Source organism: Vespa velutina, chromosome 10 (genome assembly GCF_912470025.1).
Source record: "Vespa velutina chromosome 10, iVesVel2.1, whole genome shotgun sequence".
Taxonomy (NCBI): domain Eukaryota; kingdom Metazoa; phylum Arthropoda; class Insecta; order Hymenoptera; family Vespidae; genus Vespa; species Vespa velutina.
In genome coordinates this window covers 5,656,226-5,673,756 of record NC_062197.1, presented here as the reverse complement: position 1 = coordinate 5,673,756, position 17,531 = coordinate 5,656,226, and the positions used below count along the sequence as shown (strand labels likewise).

General features: G+C 28.8%; 4 protein-coding genes and 1 long non-coding RNA gene across 11 annotated transcripts in view; 3 read left to right on the top strand and 2 right to left on the bottom strand.

Annotated features, from left to right (window-relative positions):
* On the top strand, positions 1-4,168 carry LOC124952507 (small integral membrane protein 14). 5 transcript variants are annotated; one of them, XM_047502506.1, is made up of 6 exons: positions 1-108; positions 1,065-1,163; positions 2,141-2,255; positions 2,892-2,946; positions 3,067-3,218; positions 3,441-4,168. In XM_047502506.1, the coding sequence occupies exons 3-6, from the start codon at positions 2,184-2,186 to the stop codon at positions 3,483-3,485; spliced, it is 324 nt and encodes a 107-aa protein (XP_047358462.1). In that variant the 5' UTR covers positions 1-108; positions 1,065-1,163; positions 2,141-2,183; the 3' UTR covers positions 3,486-4,168. The 5 variants fall into 5 exon arrangements, with proteins under 5 accessions (XP_047358462.1, XP_047358464.1, XP_047358463.1 ...); XM_047502507.1 differs by lacking the exon at positions 1-108 and adding an exon at positions 639-833; XM_047502508.1 differs by lacking the exon at positions 1,065-1,163 and having other exon boundaries at positions 26-108.
* LOC124952492 (zinc finger CCHC domain-containing protein 8 homolog) lies at positions 2,409-8,708 on the bottom strand. Of its 2 annotated transcripts, XM_047502465.1 has the most exons (8): positions 8,547-8,707; positions 7,991-8,292; positions 7,383-7,623; positions 6,987-7,294; positions 6,688-6,901; positions 6,428-6,608; positions 6,186-6,334; positions 2,409-6,110 (listed from the first exon to the last, which is right to left on the bottom strand). In XM_047502465.1, exons 2-8 carry the CDS (start codon positions 8,287-8,289, stop codon positions 5,661-5,663), a joined length of 1,842 nt encoding a protein of 613 aa, XP_047358421.1. In that variant the 5' UTR covers positions 8,290-8,292; positions 8,547-8,707; the 3' UTR covers positions 2,409-5,660. The 2 variants fall into 2 exon arrangements, with proteins under 2 accessions (XP_047358421.1, XP_047358420.1); XM_047502464.1 differs by having other exon boundaries at positions 7,991-8,708.
* Positions 7,964-10,190, top strand: LOC124952505 (MORN repeat-containing protein 3-like). 2 transcript variants are annotated; one of them, XM_047502503.1, is made up of 4 exons: positions 7,964-8,272; positions 8,572-9,048; positions 9,146-9,435; positions 9,570-10,190. In XM_047502503.1, the coding sequence occupies exons 2-4, from the start codon at positions 8,873-8,875 to the stop codon at positions 9,782-9,784; spliced, it is 681 nt and encodes a 226-aa protein (XP_047358459.1). In that variant the 5' UTR covers positions 7,964-8,272; positions 8,572-8,872; the 3' UTR covers positions 9,785-10,190. The 2 variants fall into 2 exon arrangements, with proteins under 2 accessions (XP_047358459.1, XP_047358460.1); XM_047502504.1 differs by having other exon boundaries at positions 8,401-9,048.
* A 304-nt stretch (positions 10,191-10,494) lies between these two features.
* On the top strand, positions 10,495-11,451 carry LOC124952511. The gene is made up of 3 exons (XR_007101928.1): positions 10,495-10,520; positions 10,649-10,739; positions 10,844-11,451. It is a non-coding gene; the product is annotated as an uncharacterized LOC124952511 (long non-coding RNA).
* A 2,151-nt stretch (positions 11,452-13,602) lies between these two features.
* Positions 13,603-17,531, bottom strand: part of LOC124952242 (extracellular serine/threonine protein CG31145) — a 52,956-nt gene continuing 49,027 nt past the window's right edge. Inside the window, exons 6-9 of the mRNA XM_047501792.1 lie at positions 16,650-16,742; positions 15,951-16,255; positions 15,574-15,847; positions 13,603-14,366 (exon numbers count right to left, since the gene is read on the bottom strand). Coding sequence (XP_047357748.1) covers positions 14,156-14,366; positions 15,574-15,847; positions 15,951-16,255; positions 16,650-16,742 — 883 coding nt within the window. The 3' untranslated portion in view covers positions 13,603-14,155. The remainder of the gene's footprint in view (positions 14,367-15,573; positions 15,848-15,950; positions 16,256-16,649; positions 16,743-17,531) is intronic.

Below are 17,531 nucleotides of genomic sequence, written 5' to 3'. Positions count from 1 at the left end.
TGTTAGTGCTATAGAAGGGAGGACACTACAGATGTAATGGCTGACGGCTGTTTGTAAATATCGTGTCTCGTCCGAATTTTTTGACAATTAAAGGATCTACGTTCTCAGGTTCGTGTAATATTATCAAATTTAGATGTATATTAAATTCTTCATTTTAATAGTAGATTGTTTTCTTTTTCCTTTTTTTTTTTTTTTATATAGATAAATATTGAGAAAGGGAGAGAGAGAGAGAGAGAAAGAGAGAGAGAGAGAGAGAGAGAATGTATGCCGCGTGTCAATTGTTTCTTAATAATATAATAATACAGCAAAAACGGAATTCTTTTTTAAACAGAACATTTAATTGAAATTGACTTAAACAATCCTAACTATTACCTTATGTCACAATTTTATAGTTACTCTTATAAAATAAAAATGCATAAGATCACACGTAAAATGCATAATTATACAAATAGGACATTATGATTCTCAATATAAAAAAGATCTTGCAACACTCGTAATCTTATAAATTTTATGTAGGAGAATTTATGATACTGTGTATGAGTGATTATTTCCTCTTTGTCCTTCTCTTTATCCCCACTCCTACTGCAGTACTCTTTCTCTCTGATGCATACATACACACGCACACTAATTCACCTACTTCACTCTCATGTATCTCGATTGCGGTTACGTTCTGCGCTAATTTTTTTTTTTTTTCCTTTACAGTACTATAAGTAACGATCGTGATCCAACGTTCTCCTTCGATTTTTCTCCCTTTTTTTTTTTCTTACTGTACTTTTTAACAAAAAAATATATATACATATTATCAACGTATATCTATCAACGAATATTGTGTGGTGCGTTTAATATATCTGTTTATATTTGCTTATAAGTACTACGCATAAGTACTACGCATTTTTCTGCTGTTATATCAATTTCATGTGGCATATATGTGTGTGTCTGTGTATATATATATATATATATATATTTATATATATATACATGTGTAATAATCATATCCGTCGATGTTACATGAAAATTAACGAGAAGACTTCGTTATACGAATGATTTCTATTGTCTGTTCATAGAAACGAATCCCGCATCTCTCAGATAGGACGTATACAAGGACATATAATTCAAACAGAAATTGCACGCATCTCCCAAGGTTACAATTAAGAGGGCATTAGGTATTTTTCTTTCTTTCTATTTTTTCTTTTTCTTTTTCTTTTTCTTTTGTTATTATTCGTTATTATTTCTTTTTTTTTTTTTTTTTTTTTTTTTATACGTATTTTTCCTCATCCTTCGTTCTAAGAAATCCCCTACAGGTAAACTTTCAATCTGTCGTTTTTTTTATCTATTGTCATTTAAATGTATATCATGCTCGATGCAAAGTACAAAACTTTTTATGTACTCTATGATTAGTATTATTTACTAAACAAAGTAGAAAAAGTTAAGAAAGAGCGAGTTTATAATCATTAAGTCAAGAAATATTATATTATAAGGAAAGAAACGAGAAAGAAAGAAATATTGATATTCTTGTCCATTTAAATATTTATAGAATGATTCATTTAAATTGTTCTAGTTAAAATAGTTTTTACAATTTTTAGATAAAATGCAAATTTATCGTTACAAAATTATCATATGTTTATATACATACATATCTATTCTTTTCAGCGATAAAAGTTTTTCCGCTTTCGTGGAATATGTTTATTTTTCACACGTACTGATAAGAACAGTAATAGAACGTGTTCAATTTTCAGAATGTGCATACGGTAACTGTAAGGCGACATATAACATACGTGTACACTATAAATACATATATACGTTCGAGTATTGCGACATTATAATAAAATAATAAAATAAAAAAAAAAAAAAAAAAAAAAAAAAAAAAAATATAAAAAAAAAAATAAAAAAAAAATAAAAAAAAAATAAAAAAAAAAAAAGAAAGTTAAATAAAAAAAGTGTAACGTTGGATTTCTTCTCTTTTGGTGTGTGCGTGATTTTTATTTAATTTTTATTTAATTTAATTTAATTTAATTTTTTTTTTTTTTTTTTTTTTTTTTTTAATGGATTAATTCTCATTTTTTCCCATATACTTTGATTGTTCGTAATTTATTTGTTTTATTTATATTGCCCTTCTATCTCGTTTTTATTTTAATTTCAGCAATTAAATTCGAGACATCGCGAAGATACCTGCGTTGTTAACAATGAGCGACGATTCCGATCTTTGCAAATGTATATGGCCTAACGACTTGCTCATGCAACGTCTACTTTCTATCGTAAGTTGAATTTACTTATCGTTAAATATGACGAAAGAATAATAAATAATCCAATATTTCTATATCGAAACGTTCGATAATATTTGTAAGATTTTATTTAAATGTTTGTTATCGATAGAGAAAAGTATTTTTTGATTGTCATGAAAATTCATCAATATTTGACGATATCTATTGAAGAAAATTATTTTAAAATATTTGACACGTTTACAATTATTTATCTTTCAAAGAGAATTATTATGACTAATAAAATGATACGGTTTATGTATAATGTATATATATCTCATGGACACAGTCGGATCTTTGTCGCATATCGTAATGTAAATAATTTCAAGTGTAGCGTTCGAATTACTCAATGCAGAATTTTTTTTTTTTTTTTTTTTTGTTTACATTGCATTATATGATTTATGTAAAAAATTAGTTGATCTTTGCATAATATCGTTCAATGTCCTTCGAATGTTTTCTTTTCCTTTTATTTTTTATTTATTTTTTATTTATTTTTTTTTTTCTTTCATCGTTGCAATACATATATCGTCGGTGACAAATTTCGGTGAATATTATAATTTTATAAATTAGTATGAAGAAAAGTAGAATATTTTTCTTTTTTTCTGTGTCATTATCAAAAATATATTGTTTCAGTTACGACTAACACAAAATTACTGTACAGACAATGAATGTTTTAGCTTCTCAAGGTGTAGGTATTCTTTTTCTTTTTCTTTTTCTTTCTGTCTTCCTTTTTTTTTTTTTGTTTCTTACGATATTGCGCCTGCGCGTTACAAGTTATTTTATATTCATAACATTTTCTTTATTTTAGTGCCAGGACCGCCTCCTGTACAGCCATCTTCTAATTTTTTCATGACATGTTTATTCTTTGCATTTATTGTTTTAATGTATATTATCAGACCAAGATCTCTTCGACATGCATCATTGCGGAGCAATGTTGCTAAAAATCGAAACGATATATCCGTAAGTGATAGCGTTTATGTCAATAACGTAATATTTAATGTAATCAATATCGAAAATTTTCTTCATAATAATTATCGATAGATTAGAATCAAATTTTTATTTCTAATTATTTTATTAGTTTATATTTTGTTGTTCAAATACTGTTACTTATATTCAATAATGAAAATTAAATATTAGTTCAACTGATTCTGTAAACATAAGATAGAAAAGATGTTTTTATAGGGTTCAAGCGATGATCCTCCAACACCACCACCTACAGGAAATTAAAAAATACAGAAAGAGTAGATGTCTAGAGAAATTTTGTTCTACTCTCATAGTTGGATTAATCAAGTCTGGAAAGTAACAATATTGGAAGAGTAATTATGAATCAAAAGATTCATGATCTGAAATCTTTTTTCTCATTTTCTTTTGTTTTTGTCTCCCCCTCCCCCTTTTTTTTTATTATGCAAATGTTATAAAAATTTATATTCAGTATTAATTATCAAACGATATAATATTATATTTTATATGGGAACGCAGTTTTAATAAAACTATATTTTATATTCTATTCTATTCTATTCTATTCTATTCTATTCTATTCTTTCCATTTCTTCCTATTAACAGCTCGTTCACAGCGAATCGCTAATTTATTCTAATTAATTATTTTACTATCTTCTATAGTGACGCATATGTTATACGTGTATGTTATGACGCATATGGTGTATTACAATGTGTATAGTAATTATGTAAAATATTAGCACTAATTATGATAAAATAAGGCATCTCAAAGTTTAATATTTTATAACACAATTGTATAACAATGGGTATGGCGTATTTATAATTAGTATAAGGGAATTATTTTGTCATAAAAATTTATTATGCAAATTATTCTTTCCATTCCAATTGTATGATAGTTGTAAAAATGTACGATGACTGAACATATTTTAATAAATACTTTTTTTCTTCCGTAATTTAATAAAAATTTACATATATGAGAAGATAGAATGTATAAGTTTATTAATATTGCTTATTATATTATTATATTGTCGATGATATCAACATAAAGTCACTTTTCATATTTAATTATCTATTATTAAAATGCACAATAAAATAACTTTATTTCACGTTTTAATATCTTTATAGAAATATAAAAAAGATTCAATGAGCACCTAGATATTTACAAGTTTATTTTTTTGTTTTTCTTTTTATATTATTATATTTCATATAAGTACGTAGGTAGCCTTGAAACAAGTGTCGACTGAAATAGTAGCCAAACTATAGTAAAGACTAAATTACGCGAGGATTTTTTTTCTACAACCTCTTTTTTTTTTTATAACATCTAATAAAAATACCAAAAATATTTTTCTTTATTCTTAATTATTTAATTTAAAAATTTTTTCGAATTTTTACACGTATATCTTCGACACTGCGATAATAAAAATATCAAACAATTTTTTCATTAGAATACTAATGCTATGTAGTAATAGCTCGAATCAATTAATTTGAAAATTTGGCTAGTTCACAATTTAATCCTAATATTTTTAAATTGTGAACATTTTAAATATTGAAAAACTTATCACGAGAATGCTTATTATATCTATAAAATAAGATTAATAAAACATGACTTTTTTCTTATATTATAATTTTTTATCAAATTGTTTATCACATTCATTTGACGTTTCATACGAAAATTTCAAGAAAATTTTTCTTTTTCTTTTTGCTATATTGTTTGGCATTTATTTCATCTGACATCCTACATGAACAAATTTACAATTTTTTAAAATGCATAGGGATTCATTTTTACAAGAAAAAAATGAGTAATTTAGAAAATGCAAAAGATGAATAATTTTTGAAATGCTGTTATCATCGAAATTATATTAGAAACCGATTTAATAAGCTAATTTTGTTATCGTAATCCGATAAAATATTTTAACGCATATATAAACTAAAATATTCGGATTATCACATTTTTGTACTTTTAAGAGGAGTATTAATTTCATGGAAAATAAATGTAGATTTTTCATATAGATCTAAGATTATGCAGAATATATTACATATTAAATGAAGAATTTTTTTCATAGAATTCTGAATACGAGAAAAATTTTGCAAACCATATCATTTATGTTAACTAGTGTTCAAATTATATGGAACATATGATATAACTTTCTATGTTTAAATTATAAAGACACTTATCGATTAGTTATTCTACGTTTGAACAGGTTCTTTTCTTTCTTTTAACAGTAGTTTTTGTAATCTTTACAGAATTCAGATAAGAAATTCTCATTCATAATTATATTATAGTTTATAATACATTATTATGCGCTATTATGCTTGAAATCATTTATATTACAATATTTACATACAAACTTTGTATGTAACAAATTATATCGGTATAGGAATTATTTCAATTAGCATTTCAATTAGCATTTCAATTCTGAAAGATATCTAACAGATAAATAATTTTCACGAATCCTCATGCAATTTTGCCAAAGTACTTCGTACTTTTTGCAAAACTCCTGTGATTTGTTCATACTTACCAGTAGAGTCTGGTAAATTTTCAAAATTGATAACATCACATATGTTCTTTGAGAATTTTTCTGAAGATGGTAACTTATTATAAGTAGAAGTACTCTGTAATATGGGTGTACCAAAGTCCACTGATTTTATACTTCCCTGACTAGTATTAAATATACTGTGTGGACTTTGTAAACGATTGAATTGTGGTGTGTGTTCATTGGAAGATAAAAGTACTTCTGATTTCATACTAGAATTTAAAGAGCTGCATTTCATTGGTGCATCAAGATTAGATTGCGAGCTAGAATCTTCAAGTTCTACAAGTAATCGTTTTTTCATGCTTTCAAGATCTGATAATGATGGTGAATTTGTCCTAGACAATGAAGATGCACTTTCATCCTAGAAAAATATATAACTTTAATATTATATTTGCTCTTATTAGTTTTTCAAACAAATACACAATGTAGAACTCACAGCTGAATCTTGCGATTGACAATCAAATAAACATTGCTCCGATGTTGATAATGAGGATGGAGGTTCTGGTGGTTTAATAGGTACATCTTTCGGTAAAGGTGGTATAAAATGTCCATTAATAGGTACCGATTCTACTAAACCCTCCGTTCCTATAAACAAAATAAGGTTACATTTTCTAGATTTTTTTTTCTATTATTTAGGAAAAAAGATATATATTATCAGCGAAAATGATAAGAAATTACCACTTAAATCTTCTATTTCCATATCACTAGATACTGTAGGTGAATCGTTCATCAAAGACATGTTTAATTTCAATTTTTTTCTTTTATATCCTTCTGCCGCTTTCTTCCCACTCAGATGGAATAACATATTTTTTTTACTATGAAAACTTTGCTTTTCAGGAGTCCATAATAGATTAAGTTTCTTTTATAAAAATTAGAATTTTTTTTTGAAAATATTTAACAATAATTTGTTTATGAAATATTATTATAAAAATGCTTACATCATGAGTACCTGGTGGAGGTGGAACATTAAATCCAGGATAGTCAAAAATTTTTTTTATATCATAACGATCTCTATCTTCTTCTGCAACAATTTCACCTGGTTCATCATTAGGATCCAATTCTGCTATTCCATCTGAATTGAATAGAGATAATCCTGAATGTTGTAAACGTGCCTCTTCTAACCACCCAGGAGGATAACCAAGTACCCTCATTCTGTGAAACATGTATTAATTGTCATATAAATGAAATGTTATTAATCTAAGAAACGATTTGAGATTATTTTTCATAATGCATGTACTTGTAAATGTGCATAGGTAATTCATAATCTTTGAGGCCCAATGCAATACGCAAATCTTTACTAATTTGTCCAGGAATCATGTGCCCGAATCTTTGATCGTCATCTAAGTGATACCTAATACCCTTATTATTTCTCATACTAAGCTCTTTCCGATTTTTATTTATATTAGCTATGTTCCAAGGCATTTTACAATCTCGTAAATTATGATTTCCTGAACAATTGAAACATGAAATTTGTCGAACACATGAATCTTTTTTCTCTGGCTCTAATTCTTCCTCTTTATCTTCATCAATTACACCTTTATATTTCTACAAATAAATATTGTTAAATTTGAACCATATAAAAAATATTTCTGATGTGGGATATATACATTATTGTAAACTTTATAAAATATACCTTTCTATATTTTGGGATATCCACATTACTTTTAAGTGTGGGTTGTGTATCAATAGTAAAGAGAGATGATGTATCTTTACTATCTTCACCTTCTGTACTAGCTTCTAATAATTGTTGATCACAGTTTTTTGTTTTGTTCCAAATTTCTAAAATTATATTAGAGAAACTACTGTCTGTTATTTGTTGAGACGTTTTCAAAACCAAATCCTGTAAGAATTGTCTTATTTCTTTTTCATATTGCCTGTAATATAACAAACATATTTGAACTTTTAACATTGTTTGTATCGATTGTTTTGAATCGATCTCTCATCAAAATGCTTTAGGAAAGTAAAATACAAAATGTCAGATCTGTCCTAGACAATATATTTTTCATTATATATTGATAAAAAATGATAAATGAATTATAAATTGAAGCAAAATTATTTATGACTCGAATGAAAAGATACGGAATAAAGCTGATATAGTTTTTTTTTTTTTTTTTTTTTTTTTTTTTTTTTTTTTTTTTTTTTTTTTTTTTTTTTTTTTTTTTTTTTTTTCGAAAAAGCAAAGAAAAGAATATTGATGCAAAACCGACGCGTTGTTCATTCTTAGTAAGAATCGAAACTCACCGAGCTATATTTTCATTTTGAAAAATAACCTTAAACATAGGCTTGGAATTGTTTGTTGATTTTACGTGTTGATAAGGTTCAAAGTTTTCGTTGACGTTCGGCGTTTTCTCAATAAACTTATAATCGCCGATAACGTCGCACGTTGAGAGATCGCTCTCTCTTGTCTCGAAGTCATCCTTACTTTCGCCATTATCGTGAACGATTACAATATCGTTTTGGCTCTCTTCCAATTCTATCACTTCATCGTCGGTATCCACAATAGTGATCGTGGAATTCATAGAGGTAGTACCATCGGTCATTGTCTTGATTTTATATAAATTGCAATTTGTTATGAATTTGCATTAATCGTGTTTATATTGTTAACTTAAACATTTAATCTTGTCCTTGCTTAATAACGTTTACAAATACAGATTCAATGGCGCGCCAATAATCTTAATTTTTGGAACTCGATGCGAAAAGAAGGACTTGCGTAAACAATTAGAAACAATACACGCGATGCGTTACGAACTGAATTAATAAAAAGAAAGATTACACTTATTTTGATTTAATTTAATACCTTTGTTTAATTTTATTCCCACTAGCGTTACTTTTTATCCGCCATTTTGGATTGAATCAACAGACGTTTGACTTTACCGACTTTACCAACATGCAGGATAGCCAACATAAATATAATAATAAATAGTTCTGTTAGTTGTTTATAAAGACGAAATTATTAATAAGTGACTTTTGTAGATGGAAATAAATGTTGATGTTTTAGAAAAAAAATATTTTATATTTTGATGCAAGTGTTATATGATTTATCACGTGAATTGAAACTAAGTCGGTGGAATTATCGTAGTTCTTTTTTTTTTTTCTTTTTTTTTTTTCGACTAATTCTACAAAATGCCCTTTTTGAAATGTTTAAAAATTTCTTCTAGTAAAGAGCAATCGGAAAGAACCAAAAGAAATGGATTACGGTTTTCCATATATAGTCCACAAAAGAAAGTTCTTTTCAAGGCACATTATAAAGGCGAATGGAAGGATGATAGGAAACACGGCAAGGGTATAGAAGTAGACAGGTATTCGTTTTGAAATTCACATTCTTCCATTCTTTCTCTCTTTATTTATTTATTCCTTTGTATCGTTTTATCGATTTGTTATTTCATCATAAATCAGAAATGGTTGGATGTACGAAGGTCATTGGTTTTGTGATCGAAAGCATGGTTATGGAGTATTGAGTAAAATTTCAAAGGACGGTAGCGTTTGTAAAGTATATGCGGGTGATTGGATGATAGGAAAAAAGGAAGGTTATGGTAATTTCACTTACGATAATGGTGATTATTATGAAGGGGACTTTCAACGTAACAAACGTCATGGTCATGGCCGTATTTGGTACAAAAATGGCGATTATTATCAAGGCTTTTGGAAAAATGATTTTCCACATGGCAAGGGGATGCTCATTAAAGGTTTGCAGTATCGATGGGTGGCGAATTAAAGAAATCATTTCGTCTATAATAGATTTTTCATCTACATATATATATATTTTTTTTCTTTTTTTTTTTTTTTTTTTTTTTTTTTTTTTTTATTAAATCATTAACAGGAAATGGAAATCGATACGAGGGTAATTTCGTCGATGGCAAGAAAAACGAATTCGGTACATTTTATCATTTAGATACCGGCCAATGTCAATATGGTTATTGGTCAAACGATTCTTGCGTTGATAGTATAATGCGAGATATTAGTTGGCGACAATCGGCTTTGCATCCAACCGCATATGCAATACCGAAAATAAATATATCGACGATATGTTATTGACATTCGATTCAATTAACTTTTCATAATCGTTAATTATAATCAATGAATTATTCGATTGTTAAATGACGATGATAATTTTTCTTTTTTTTTTTTTTTTTTTTTCTTTTTACATAATAACAAGCAAAACTTCTTTAATAATAATATCGGCTTTTCATTACATATATGTGCGAGGAGGAAAATCATGCTTTCCCATTTAGAAACTTTGTTCTTCGATTGCTCTTCGTATAATCACGAAACGTCCTTACTTTCGCGTTATGCCATTAACTAGTTTGAAATTGTATTAAAGCTATCGTTACGAGTAGCAACTCGTATGATTTTCCATGTATGCTTCATTAAAATGAAGAATAAACATTTCCAAACATGGTTCTGATTCTCTCTCTCTCTCTCTTCTCTCTTCTCTCTCTCTCTCTCTCTCTCTCTTTCTCTCTCTCTCTCTCTCTTTCTCTTTCCAACTAGTTTCTAGTTTTTTGTTTCTATCGAGTATCATTTCAATATTTTCCTTTTACCACGGAAATATCTATATCTGTTTTGAAAAAGAACAAGTTTCCATAATAGATATCTAAAGTTCATAGATATAAAACGTAGATTAATATTACGTATCATCAGAGATCCGCGCTATTATCAAAGTTAGTTTATACATTCTACGGATAGATGGCCTTACAAGTTCTTTTATCGATCGGTGAGATCGAGCTTCGAAGACAGTGTTTGTATAATTATCTACTACTACGTCCTAATTGTGAGTAGTTAGAATATATGTACATTTTAAATTTAGGGATTCGACAAAGTTAGATCAACTTTATCAACATATTTGTTTTTAAAATATTCTCATGTTCATATATATATATATGATGATATTTTCTTTAGTAACATAGAAATGGAGGGATAATAGAAGAGATATGTAAAAGGAAGTTTGGCAAAGCAGACATAGATATCCTTCGCCAGAAAGCACTTCATTGTACGTACATATATATATATATATATATATATACACACATCATAGATACATATATACATATATACGTATATACATTTATTCGTTCATGTTTCGGTGTGTGTTAGGGTAAGATAAAACTAACAATAAGTCGTCCTTGGAAGATCCGTTAACGCGGTTAATCTTATCGATCCTCAAGAAAAATCCAACAACGTTTGTCTTTCCATCGTGCGAATAGTGAGGGGCTCAAGCGAACGGAGCCAGGGTAAGGGCACTCAAGAACAAAGTGTTGGAAAACAAAGTTAGGCAGCCGCAAATTTGTAGAGATAACACACACGGCAAGCGTACTTTTCAAACGGAATACTCCATTGGAGGATGCGTTTACCGTCGAAAGTTCGATGTTCCTCTAATACGAGAGAATATACCCACGTATTTTGCTTCCTATATTGCCGTATTTTATCTCTTTTCAAGGGAGTTCGTCGTTGCACCTAAAAAATATAAAAAAAGAAGATAAAAAATAAAAAAATAACTTATTCTTGAGAACTAACTATTTCTTATTATTTCTCTCTTAAAAACTTATTCTTTCTCTCTTTTCTAAACAATATGATTTTCTATGGAATATATTTGACAATATTTGCGTCGCACCAAAAGAAGAAAGAAGAAAGAAAAAAGAAAAAAAAAAAAAAAAGACAAAAAAGGAAAAAAGAACAGTAAAAAACGGTCGCAAAAAATTGTTTTTCTAGACCATATGATTTTTTATAGAATGTATTCAAATTCAATAATATTTACTTCTCATAAAAAAAACCAACTTGTTCTCAAAGAATTACTTTTTCTTTTCTCTCTTCTTTTTATTTTTCTTTTTTTCTTTTTTTCTTTTTTTTTTCAAACGATATAATTTTAATAGAATATATTTCATAATATTTATTATGTGTCTACTTACCTACAAAAAATATTATATATTTCTACACACTTTTATCGCTCTACACGTTAATTTTTATCTATTTGAAAAAAACAGCTCTTTCTCGTTTCTTTTTTCCCTCCGTCGTAAAAGCCAACCACAAAATCGTTATTTCCAGAAATATTTCACATAAGTTTCTCTGCCAGATGAATCTATTCACTTGTAAGCTTTTACTTCGTCCATCGTACATTCTTGATAATAATATTATAATAATAATAATGATAATAATAATAATAATAATAATAATAATAATAATAATAATAATAATAATAATAATAATAATGATAATAATGATAATAATGATGATAATGATAATAATATATAAATAAATAAATAATGATAATAATAATCAACCATGAAGGATGGTTACATCGTAATTTTTTTTTTTGTTGTTTTCAATGTAAATTCGCTTAATTAAAAGCTTTTCTTCCTTCTTTCCTCGTTAACGAGATGTTGTCTTTGTACTTGCTTGAGCGTTTCCAAGTTCATAAATATTTCATATAAAAACGTTACTGTTGACATCATCAAATGTCATAAAAGTGAGAGAAACGATGTTAAAGTATCTGTGAGAATCGAACAAACGCGATCCTAATTATATCGGACTTATTTCTTTCTCTCTCTCTCTCTCTCTCTCTTTTTTATCTATTTTCCTATCTAACAAACTTATTAATAGTCGAACTTTATTCAATGAAGAAAAATCAATCGAACAGGAGAATGACATAGTTATCAATAATTCGTAAGAATGGGAATTTTCGTCAAAGGAAATCATTAGTGACTTTCTCGAAAATTATCGAGAAATAGTAATGGGAATTTAGATTATCTTGATATTAATAAAATGAAAAATAATAAAAAGGTTTCGTTCGATAAAGTTTTAATTCCGGGGAACAAAAATATACGATCCAATTATTTCGCTCGATTTAGTATTATCTTACAGATATCTTCATTAAAATGTTATATTAATCGGATCATTTCATTCGGGTTAAAAGATTTACGATAAATTTAATTTTTTATTACGTATTTCATCATTGTGTTACTTTTGAATATACGTATGTACGGGTATAATAAGGTATTTTGAGGATGTGATTAATAAGATTAAGAAGAAAATCATTGTCATTAAAAGTTTCTTTCATTGACATATCGATGATATACAGGTGCAGATAAGAAACGTCCACAGAATTGCACGTGTATTAAAAGCACGTTTTATACAAAATTTCTCGCACGCATATACAATATATTTTTCTATCTATACATACATACATACATACATACATACATACATACATACATACATACATACATACATACATACATACATACATGTATTCAAACAGACATACGAACAAACAAATATATATACATTCATACATACGTATATAAATACATATATATATATATATATATATATATATATATATATATATATGTAATATTTATATATTTATATATTATGTTACATTCTTGGAGATTTAACGTTCTCTTTTGAAAAATATATTTAATAAAGTTAGGAATATAAATACACGACGGATTAAAATGTACACAGTGATTTTCATTAGTGGCTATACATTTTTTCTTTTTTTTCTTTTTTTCTTTTTTCCCTTTAATAAACAAGATGAAAAATCGTTATAAACGGTAATAATCTAAGTACATCGTTTTGCGTGCGATAATTGCCAGGTTTTTTTTTTTGAAAGGAAAAAAAAAAAAAAAAGAAAAATAAATAAAGAAAAATAAAGAAAAGAAGATAATAACACTACGAATCCATCTTTCTCGTATTTTTCTTGACTTATTTACACGCGCCTGCCGATCGTTTTCTCTTTGATTTAAAAACTCATTACTAACGCGTTATTTATTGACGTCCCGATCGATAGATATCTCGAAATACCCACATCTCTATCTCTATGATACACTTATTTACAAAAAGTTTTCTTTTTATTTTACGTGCTCGTTTGTTTGTTTGTTTGTTTGTTTGTTTGTTTGCTTGCTTTTTTATCCTTTATTTTTTTTCTTTTTTTTTTCTTCCTTTTTTTCTTTCTCTTTACAATAATTTCCTATATTTTGATTTGTACATAGCTCTTTCTTCCCAAATTGCAAAAAAAAAAAAAAAAAAAAAAAAAAAAAAAAAGAAAAAAAAGAAAAGAAAAGGAAGAAAAAGAAATAAAAAGAAAGAAAATTAATTGTTATTTTGTTCACTTATTTGTACACATTTATCGTGCAAGAAACTATTTAAATATAATAAAACAAAAAAATAATGGAAGGACCATGTTGTTAATAGAAATAAGATGTAAGGTATATTATAAATATAATAATTATTATACATTTGTATGTACATACGTATGATGGAAGGATCGAGTTGATTCTTTTGCGAGCGAAGCGTCTTCAGGGGTTTTTAAGAAAATCCCGTGAGACTGCTTCAATGGGATTTGGCTTTACTTTTTTTTTTTTTTTTTTTTTTTTTTTTTTTTTTTTTTCCATCAAATGTAAAGGGTTAGGATTTTCCAGCTTTCTCTTTTTTCTCGGATTGAACGACCAATTGTTCGGAATCTTCGCGATTTATGCATTCCCTGATGGCTTGCAAGATCATGCCAATTCTTCGATCTAAAGCGATCAAATGGGGTTCCCATAAAACTGGTGCTACTGGATCCTTTGCCATACTTTGCTTCATGGCTGCACTCAAACGTATTGGCCCATTGTGAAACCTTTAATCGAAAGATCCATTTTTTAATCTATTCTATACGATATCGTGTAAATAATAAGAAAATAATTAAACATTAGTATTCATTTAAAAACGAACAGTTTTATCTTTATAAATAATCGCAAAAAAAAAAAAATTACGTATGTAACATTATATATGCAATAGCATCTCACAAAGTATATAATTAAAAAAGAGTTGAAGCGAATTTAAAATTTTCTTTGTTTTTCTCTTTTTCTTCCTTTTTCTCTTTCTTTTTCCTTTTTTTTTGTTTTTTTTTCTTTTTTTTTTTTAAATCGAAACAATCGCAAAGAATACTTGTAACGTTCATTAATTAAAAAAATGTCTTAGAAGAGGTAAACGTAATTTTATCTTATCAATCGCTAATATGTTAAAATAAATCGAGAACGGACCGGAACGGATCGGAACGATGACCGTTTACGATACGATCTGCTCGCTAAACACAGTATCCCTTTTGACAGTAGAATAAAGTGCTCGCAACGAAGTAGTCGCAGGAAGCGATTATCCTATAATATCGTATTTAATGGACACCGTGTGGGTTTCTTTAACAAGTAGCACAATTTCATTCGAAGCGCTACTTAGAAGGAAGCAAGCCTAATTATATTTAATTCGTATCTATCACGTTGGAACGTAACTCGGATCGATCGAATTTCGCGATAACGTATAGGCATAAGAGAATTTTTCCTCTGTTTAATTATATTTCATTAAAAAAGAAAAAAAAAAAAATCTCGATAACGTATCACGAAACGATATTCTATCTTCTTCCCTTTTCTTTTTTTTTTTTTTTTTTTTCTTTCTTCTTTTATCCCCCCTTTTACTTTTTTTTTCTTTTCTTTTCTTTTTTTTTTTTTTTTCTTTTTTTAACAACGACGCAAAGACTCGTAAAAAAGTCAGGATCGCTTAGAGAAAGGCCTGTCCGAGAGAAAATCCCGAGGGAACGAGACTACTACTTTTGCCGCGAATTTATCGTGCTCGTATTTTTCGGGGTTTTCGTCGGGACGGACGCGAAAAATGTGCTGCGACGTCTCGTTCCGCGTAACGTATTTTGCCGATCGAAGAGAGGAGAGAGAGAAAGAGAGAGAGAGAGAGAGAGAGAGAGAGAGAGAGAGATTCACGAGCGTCCGAGCAATTTCGATAAAACGCGTATCGTACAATCCTCGTTATATGATCTAGTTAGAAATTCGACGACTTACTTTAATAGGATACCCAATGTGCTCTGTCTGATCATGCAGCATTGTAATATGGGTGCTAGAATAGAGGTCTCATCATGAAAAGGTTTCCCAAAGCCACGGCCATGATCGACGTGGAGGGTGAAAGTGTCATTTCCGAATATCTTGAAGGTCTCGTAGTGATGTCGGTCCATATTTCCTGTGAGAAAGTCGAAGACCGACATATCCATCAGATCGAGAAGTCTTCGTCCTTCGTCGTACGGAGGAATCTCTTTCACCAGCGAACAGTATTGTGAATCTGTAAGATCGTTTTATTTTTCTCTGTTTTTTTTTTCTTTTTCTTTTTTTTTTTTAACGGGAGAAAGAGAGGAAGAGAGAAAGAGAAAGATAGTGCATAATACCATGCTCCCACTGAGCTTTCCTCCGTTTGTGATAACTCCTTCTCCAGGGATGTCTCCAAGCCTTTCTCGTTGCAAATGATTTGTTCGGTAGAAAAGCCGCGAAACTACCCTCTAAGGTGTCCGGATTTCCGCAAACCGCGTGTGCCGTGTCACAGTAGTAACTGCATTTTCCGTGAAAACAAAGGTTACCTGCAGGACTAACGAAGAACGTTTTGAGTAATTCGCCATCGGCTATGTTGTAAATCTCTGTTGTTATATTTAACGTTCTTCCAGTCACCGGCATTGCCCGTCGAAAACCCAACAATCTAGAAACAGTTAGAAAAATGTTTGCTAACGTATTAAGTCACGAGCAGGTATATATAATAATAATAATAATAATAATAATAATAATAATAATAATAATAATAATAATAATAATAATAATAATAATAATAATAATAATAATAATAGAATTTTTTTCCTTTTCTTTTTTTTTTTGTGACTATTAGTGATCATTTTCGGAAACGATTAGATAGACAGCAATTATTTTTATACTTTCTGCCTGAAATCCTTAGAAATTCAATGAATTATAATTATTACATTTGTAACATTATTTCAAATAATTATTGTTCAAATAATTTTTATTAATTATTTTCATTAATTATTTTTATTGACTTTTTATAATAAAGCGTAATAACAAAAAGGATTTTTCAATTTTACCTGTCGAGGTGGAAAGATGCAATCTCCGCCGTATGTCTTTCGAAATCGGTGAAATAGAAATGATTTGGTAGAGTTTGTTGCTCTCGTGGAAATCTAAAAGAAAATGAAACCGAGTGAGACAGTATTGAACTCTCACAATCATTAACGAATACAAACTATTTATCGGTAATGTACGTACACAAACGAAATTCACGAAAGCGCGATGCATTACTATCGACTACATTGTACCTCGACTGCATTCGTTCTAATTTGCTTGATCTAAACGTTTAATTAAATATATATTGATCGATCCTGTTAATTAAATCGAAATGTACCTATAATTAACGCGGATACGTCGTCCTATGAAATAGTACGATCACGCGTAATATTGTTTCTTCTTTCTTTTTTGTTTTTTATTTTTTCCTTCTCTTTCTTTCTTTTTTTTTGTTTCTGTTTACTTTTTCGCTTCGAAAACGTAATTCTCCGAGACAATTCGTGAAAGAGTTAAAATTTGTTATACTTGTCATAGGAAACGGAGCAGAGAGAAAGAAAGAAAGAAAGAAAGAAAGAAAGAAAGAAAGAAATAAAAGTCGATATCGCGATATCGCGAATGAAAATCCGTAGTTCGTATGCCCGGTTCTGAAGTAAGGGATGTGAGTGAGGGGAGGGAAGAACGAGGACGAAAGACTTCGAGAGCGGGACAAAATGCTAATACAAAATCCCCAAGTTTTATTGGTTTTTGGGTCGAAGGATCACCACAGTGAGTAACGGGGAAGAGGAAGGAAGAAGGTTGCGGGTTGGAGAAGGATGGAAGAACGAAAGCGTTAGCTTCTACGAGAGCATCGCAAACCCTCTCCGTGATCAAATATTTACTCGATGAGCTCCCAGCTGGTTTTACGGGGC